The sequence below is a fragment of the Lolium rigidum genome, chromosome 4 (assembly GCF_022539505.1).
Source record: "Lolium rigidum isolate FL_2022 chromosome 4, APGP_CSIRO_Lrig_0.1, whole genome shotgun sequence".
NCBI classification, from domain to species: Eukaryota; Viridiplantae; Streptophyta; class Magnoliopsida; order Poales; family Poaceae; genus Lolium; species Lolium rigidum.
The window spans coordinates 198,438,622-198,446,187 of NC_061511.1; the positions used below are offsets into that span (position 1 = coordinate 198,438,622).

Genomic DNA, 7,566 nt, shown 5'->3' on the forward strand with positions numbered 1-7,566 from the left:
AGATAGAGCCATCCATGGAGGCGCATCCAAAGCATCCATGGAGGCGCTACTTGTCATGCGGCGCCACCAGCTGTTTGAAATATTAATTGACACGTTTAACTGAAAATTCACCTGAATTTCATGACACCAGCTCGCCTCTTCATCTCTTCTTCGTCAATGGTGGTCTGCTTGGGTTTGCTGTCATATTGGAATGTCGATGTTCTGCCGATCCAAGCATTGAAGCAACCCTTCAGAAAAAAAAGTCATATCCATTTTACAATTCGGTTGTCTCTAATCAGTTTTTCCATGCAGAGTAAATAAACAGACCCAACTGCTAAAAAGTGCTCGGTGGCTGGTTAGACAATCTGAGCCTCCGCTTTGTGGCCGTTCGATGCGCGATGAAGACACATAAGGGCGTGCCTTTCCGACAACCAACGACAGCGACGTTTTGGTGGCCCACACGACCCTCTCTAGTCTATCCATTTTCCGTTCCCCACTCTGGCTCTCCAAAATTCCTCTCTCGCTAGGGTTCCATGGAGGCAAAATCTGTGCACCGGCTTTGGAGATTCTGGCCGTTCGAGTGAGGGCGGGGTGCTCGGCGGCGGAGACCGACCCGCGCGCCTGAGGGCGGGGTGCTCGGAGGTGGAGAAGGACCCATGCGCGTGGGCGCTGACGCGCTGTGATTGGAGATCTAGTCTGTGTGCTATGAGTTTGGCTGTGTTCGGCCATGGCTGCCGGCGAGGTAGAGGCATGCCGGCCAAGTACGATGCCGCCGCGCAGTACTCAGCCGCATCCTCAACCTCCTGGAGCACCAGGTCAACGGCGGGAAATCCTGGAGCACGAGAACCATGTCGAGCCGCACAACGGCCGCGGTGCCAGCGAGGAGGCCGACGACCTCCACCCACCCAGGTTGCCGCTCCTCTGGGTGATACAGCTTCTCGCGCCGTGGAGGTCTAGAAGGGCAACATCTACGCACACGCATGCCGACATGCGAGGACAGGGGCTGCGCGCATCTGCGTGCCTCACAGAGGTCAGCCACGCCAATGCCACCCAGCTCCACAGCCCCCTGGGACTGCCAGTCTTCATCTGCTCTTTGCTGCTGGTCCTGGTCATGGACGAGCTAGGACACGCCCCAGCCAGGCTGCTCCTGCCGCTGGTGCTGGTCGTGGCCATGCCACGGCGACACGCGCGGTCACCTCTGCCAAGCTGTTTTTTTTTTCCGTGGTGTGTTGCTTGCTGAATCTTTTGCTAGCTAAATGCTGATATGGACTACCGTTTTTTTTTGTCAAGACACAATGCTACCATTTTGTTTTATGAAAATAGGTATTCTAGTGCAAACTTGTGTGAGTTTACTTCTTTTTAGACAAACAGTCATGATAATTTTTCCCTTATCCGGTCGAGTAAATACAAATGCCCTTGATACATTTTTGTTCAGATGTAGAAGATCAGAGGGGATGAAGCATAGTGTCTAAGTTGGCTTCTGAAAGTAGCTGAGTTGTTTTGATAATTATGTCTAAGTTTGCTTCCGAAAGTAATTGAGTTGTTTGATAATTATGCCTAAGTTGGGCTTCTGAAAGCAATTGAGTTGTTTTTATAATTATGCATAAGTTGGCTTCTGAAAATAATTGAGTTGTTTGATAATTATGTCCAATTTTGCTTCTGAAAGTGGCTGAGTTGTTTCGATAATTATGTCTAAGTTCGTTTCTGAAAGTAATTGAGTTGTTTGATAATTATGCCTAAGTTGGCTTCTGAAAGCAATTGAGTTATATTGATACCATGCTTAAGTTGGCTTCTCAAAGTAACTGAGTTGTTTTGAACTTTTGATAATTATAGCTGCCGACGATCCAAAGGGGAGCCGCATGGTGGTTCAAGATGCCTGCCGACGAGCGAGCCGCGCGGTAGTGTAGGGTGCCAGTCGACAGAGAGCGAGTCACGTGGAAGTTCGGCAAGATCTGTGGCGGGAAAGAGACACGCGTGAGAGGACCGCGAACTCATCGGCGGAGTGCGAGCCGTGCGCTAGTGCGGGGTGCTTGGTGACGAAGATTCACCATGGAGGCGCCTAAATCGACTTTCCAAGGTAATCGTCCATCGTCAAATCCCATTGTATATTGCTAGATTCCTACTGCAATTGTGCAAATCACGGCCATGGTCGTGATTAAGATGTTGTGATTTGTCTTGCCCTTCCAACCTCTGCTTGATTTGTTGTTACTACACTTGTACTGCTGATTTATGGTTAGCAGTTAGCAATTCATGTGGTGTGGATCATCATTGCACCTATCTGGTGGTCAATCAATCTCGAGGTGTCCATGGTCAGCTGAGTTTTCCCATTGTTCTTCTAACGACATGCTTCTATATCAGAGGTTTTGGGTAGAATCCTCTTGTTTTTCTTGTAGGATTATAGGTGACATAGGACATAGGGTTTTACCAAGTGTGTGATTACTCTGATGGAAATCGAAGGTTGTTTAGCATTCACACCTAAAAGCGTCTCCCTTATCCACCGCGAGCTTATTCCATCTGTTTCATCTTGCCACCACAGATCCCAGCGGTTATCTTGAAGGAAGACGACACCTTTCGCATTGAATCTGAGTGCCCTCTGAGGTAGTCGTGTAGTTCCTCACAGTACAAGTCTGTGCCAATTACGGCTATAACTTTCAGAATGAAGTTAAAAACCATAATGGAATAGGTTGGACCGGATTTGGTGAATCACACTTAAGCAATTTGACTCATCTTTTGTTTTATTTTCCCTGCCCCCTTTTCTAACTACACGTCTCTTGATACAAAACTCCCTCTTTGTGGCATGCAAAGAATGTGATTACATTTTAGGTGCTGGCATTTTATTTTGATTCTTGTAACTTTGAAGTAGCAAAAATACTGAGAGGAGCCTGATGGGTTTCTGCTTTTTTTTTGTATGGTCAGTGTCTACTTAATAAGATGATATTTTGTAGTGTCCACCCTCCCAATATTCTAACGCGCTCAATTTTGGGACGTCATTGGCAAAGCCATGCTGGATCATCGTTTCCATCTTAAGGGGTGAATATATGGAGTACTGATTTAATTTAGTTGATTTTATATTCTAGTTTAGCTTGATGATTTAGCAACATCCTAAAGTTGCATACTGAGTTAATTGACTTGTTTGTTTCAACTTAACTAAGTTATGTACTGAATGTGCTAAAGTTGCGTGGCCACTTCTATCAAGTTGGTAAAGTTGTTTTTTACCGCAGTTTTATTGTACATACATGTGCTAGGGGGTTTCGCTTTTCTAAGTAGACAATTATGCAAATGATTTAGTTACGTTCGTCTAACTAAGTTTGTCGTGCCATTTAAGTAGATTTTCGGGATTTTTTGATGCATGTTTAAGTTGTGTTGTTACCGTAGTTAAGTTGCTTTCGGCATATAACTAAGTTGATTAGCAGATTAGCCTAACTTGCATTCTGATTTTTTGTGGTGGAATTATTTTCTTTGATTCACTGTCCCTTTTTCCCAATTAAGTTGTGTTGTTACCGTAGTTAACTTGCTTGAATCATAGAACCAAATTCATTAGCCAGATTAGCCTAGGTTGCATTCTGAATTTTTGCGGGGACTTTTTTTTTGCTTTGATTCACTGTCCCATTTTTCGATTAAGTTGTCTTTTCAGAGTAGTTAAGTTGCTTTTCAGCATAGAACTAAGTTGATTAGCCTAAGCCGGATAGAAATTACCCAATATCAACACAGTAAGTTGCTTACACTAGGACATTAGCTTGAATAGCCTACATGGTAAAGTGTCATGTACCATTTAGTTAAGTTTATTAACTCATTACCCTCTTACAAAAAAACTCCCTACTAAGCTGGTTCTCCACGCAACCATGGTTTTGTAGTCTAAGTTGCATTTTTTGCGTCCGACTTTTAGAATTAAGTTGATTTTATCATCATCTAAAGTAACTTGATTACGTGTATTATATGGCAAGTTGCTTCACTAGAATGCCCAAGTTGTATGTTCGACTTAACTAAGTTGATTGCATCAACCTGTTCAAGTTGGTTCCATAACCTAATTAATTGTTTTTTTGATCACATGACTAAGTTTCTTTTTATACAAACTAAAGGAGAGGAAAGAACTGGACGATGCAAGAACAAGCATCTGGGAAAAGAGGGACAAGGGTGGTGCTATGGTGGAGGATCGTCTGATTTGGGGCGACAAGGAGTGAATGAAGATAGAGCTCATGGCGTAAACCAAGACTGTCATCCATGGCGCTCAATGGATCTGCAGGCTTGCCGCCGCGGCAGCCGCCCAGCTCCATGGAACAGAGGAGGCAGTACTTGCAAGCCGGCACCTGTGTACCAGTTAATTATGGTTTATGCGTACAGATGCCCAACTAGCTGGGATCTTTTCGTTGATCTGCTACATACTGCTTAAATCTGGATGTGTTTTTCGTGCGGGGTGGTTTTTCACCGAAGCATTAAATAGTTACTTTGTGGTGTGCGGGTTTAATAGCACGTGCGGGGTATTGTTTCACCGAAGCTAGCTGTTCTTGTGTGGAGAGGTCGCTGTCTTTCCTAAAATGTACTCCGCGGGGTGTGCTTTCCCTTTTTGGCTGAGGGCCGGATTAGACTAACCAGCCCCCGAGGGCTGGCTAGCCACGTCCATAAACAGAATACAAGAGAAAAATACACATGGTTCACAAACGGAGCCTTAGCTAGCTGATCATGCAATCCTTTTGAAAATACAAAACGTGACCGGCCAGAAAATCTGGAAACATTGCCGCGTTGACATGCCTAATTATCGAGATGATATTGATGGAGTCCGATGATTCCTTTCCTGTCGGCCTAATTATTTACATATTTCTTTCCTTTCCCGCAAGAGAATAAAAGGAAAAACGGCCAAGACATTAATTCTTCACCATTTTGCAGACGCTAATTAATTCTTTCCTTTCCCGCAAGAGAATAAAAGGAAAAAAGGTCAAGACATTAATTTTTCACCATTTTGCAGACGCTAATTAATTCTTTCCTTGATTGACCGATTTGTTTCTTCGGTTTTGAAATCCCAAACGGAGGGTCTACTTGTGAGATCAGACGTAGATCGGATGGTCAAGATGTCTTCAATCTTTGACATCAAACATTTTTGATGACGTACAAACTCGTATATAATAGTAAAGATTTTTGTTTTTTTTGTCGCAATATACATTCGTAGGAAGTCACGTGTATCAAAAGGACATGCACAAGATATTCTAAAATCTCACATGAATTCACGTGTTGCTACAGACCCTAAGTTTTTTTCCTCTCGGTATTTTTTCCGTCGATCATGCAATATTATTATTCTAACAAACAGTTTAGTGGCACCCACTCAAATTAGGATACATGTTGAACCATATACACAATAAAAGAAAAATTTGCTGATAATCTCAATACTACAAGATAAGACATGTTTTAGCACGAACGAGACCGTAACGACCTAATGTGAAAATACCATTGCCACTGGAATCTTTGAGTTTACTTGGCTATACTACTTTTCAGCTCCATTCTGCTCGTGGTCATGCCTTCACACACACCGACTCCGCCCCGTTTTATTCAACAGTCAAGAATTATATTAACTGAACAATTTATACGCTACCAATCTCCCAAGAAATGAGTAATGTAAGAAGAAGGAAAGGAATTAACAAGCTAGCCGGCAACAAATTTTAACACAGAGATCGTATCTTTATCTTCCTAGCGATGCGTTTTTTCCATGTGCATGAGCTGCTTCGCGGAAGATTCACGTGGCGGGTACGTCGGCCGTGACGAGTCCTTCCCGCGGCATCTCATTTTCAAATCCTCGTCGCGCATTGATTCTTGATCGATCCGCTAATTAATAAGACATGCCGCGCGTTGACGTTTGAATCGTTTGATGCCACCGTTCGATCGAAGAAGTGGACAGCGCAACCAGACTTGAACGAATCTTGCTCTAGTTCAGACTCGCCGGACGATCGCCTTCTCCTCCTCCGGCTCGTCCTCGCTGTCGTCGCCGACTCTGGCGCCAGCGACGCCGCCGCCCAGGCAGTCGAAGCGCACGCTCCCCTTGTTCGAACTCGCTGATACACCCGCCGACTTTTCGTCAATGGTCGCGGGCGTCGTCGTCGAGCCCGGCCCTCCCGGCGTCTCCACGTCCGGCGCCCTCCTCGACGCCGCCCAGAACGGAACCCTGGACGAGAACGTCCTGGCGATGAACGACGGCCAGCGGTCCGACCGGCCGATCCGCGCGCTCCGTGCGCCGGCGGCACCGCGGCCCACCGTGCGGCGCAGGCTCTCCTCGCCCGCGGCGACCATCTCCCTGCGCACCTGCTCCGGGAGCCGCAGCGTGAACCGCTCGAGGTCGCGGTCGAGCCGCGCGGAGAGGGAGTGGCCCGTGGAGTGCGCGCGCGAGAACGGGCGGCCCGACCGCGACCGCACCGCGCGGCGCAGGCTCCCGATCCGCTCCAGCTCCGCCGCCTCCATCCTCCTCTCCTCCTCGTCGCCGTCGCCCTCGCGGCTCATGTCGATGGCCACCTCCGGCCGCTGCTGCTCCTCCCCGGGAACGTTCTCCTCGGCGGCTTCGACTGTTGCTGGCTCCTCGGGGACGAGGCTGCGGCGGCAGACGGGGCAGGTGACGTGGGCGGCGAGCCACTCCCCGATGCAGTCCGGGTGGAAGGAGTGGCTGCACTCGGGGAGGAGCCGGAGCTGCTCCTCGTCCTCGAACTCGCTCAGGCACACGGCGCACTCCAGCGCCACGTCCTTGCCGCCGCCGGCCTGCTCCCGGAGCGCCCTAGCCTCGGCGTAGGTCATGGCCGGGAAGGAGGCGAGCACGTCCGGGTCGAGCCCGCGGGGCTGCCGGTTCTGCTCCTGCGGCGACAGCGTGAACAGCGCCGACGTCCGGATGGTGTTGGCTGGGGGATCGCCCCGGCCGCAGCGGCGGATGTAGATGGAGAAGAAGCCGATGAAGAAGAAGGTGGCGATCAGCGCCACGAGGAGCACCACCATCGGCGCGCTGAAGCTCGGCGGCTGCCTCGCGCCCGGCATGATCCCGCCGTCGCCATCCCGCGTCCTGTCCCACGGCTGGCCCGGCTGCGCGGCCGCGGCCGCCGCGAGGAGGAGCAGCGCGGCGAGGCGCAGCACGTGGCTGCGAGTGGTCGGCGTCGGCATCGGTGGCGCGTTGCTTGGGACGCGCGGTCGGTGGTGTCGTGGGCGCGCGCGGGAGGTGTTAAAACGAACGAGTGAAGCAAGCGACGCGAAGCGTGGCGAGCGGAACGGGTCTCGTCGTGGCGTCTGGTGGGGTTTTGCCGGCGTAGGCGAGCCGCGGTCAGATTTGTTGCATCAACAGCTGCACAAAGAGACTGGCTCGCGCCTCGAGATCGACCCGTCTCTTAGCTTAACTAGAGATTAGATACAGTAAAAAAAATGAGGCGACTATGAGTGTCTTATGCAGCTTGGGTGGAAAATCAGTTGATCTTAAGCCAACACCAGCTCGCTCTATTTAAATTTCTATATTGAAAAGAATAATTATACTATATACTAAGTCAGGGCCGGCCCGAGGGGGGGGCGGGAGGGGCGGGCGCCCCGGGCCCCCGGAAACAAGGGGCCCCAACTCCCAACTAGGTGCCT

General features: G+C 49.2%; 1 protein-coding gene and 1 long non-coding RNA gene across 3 annotated transcripts; one reads left to right on the forward strand and one right to left on the reverse strand.

The window, feature by feature from the left end:
* Positions 1–817: 817 nt before the first annotated feature.
* Positions 818–4,468, forward strand: LOC124649030. 2 transcript variants are annotated; one of them, XR_006986510.1, is made up of 3 exons: positions 818–1,009; positions 1,813–2,056; positions 4,059–4,468. It is a non-coding gene; the product is annotated as an uncharacterized LOC124649030 (long non-coding RNA). The 2 variants fall into 2 exon arrangements; XR_006986509.1 differs by having other exon boundaries at positions 818–2,056; positions 4,059–4,444.
* A 1,100-nt stretch (positions 4,469–5,568) lies between these two features.
* On the reverse strand, positions 5,569–7,107 carry LOC124648020 (RING-H2 finger protein ATL29-like). Its single transcript, XM_047187852.1, has one exon. The coding sequence runs from the start codon at positions 7,105–7,107 to the stop codon at positions 5,899–5,901; it is 1,209 nt and encodes a 402-aa protein (XP_047043808.1). The 3' UTR covers positions 5,569–5,898.
* Positions 7,108–7,566: the final 459 nt, after the last annotated feature.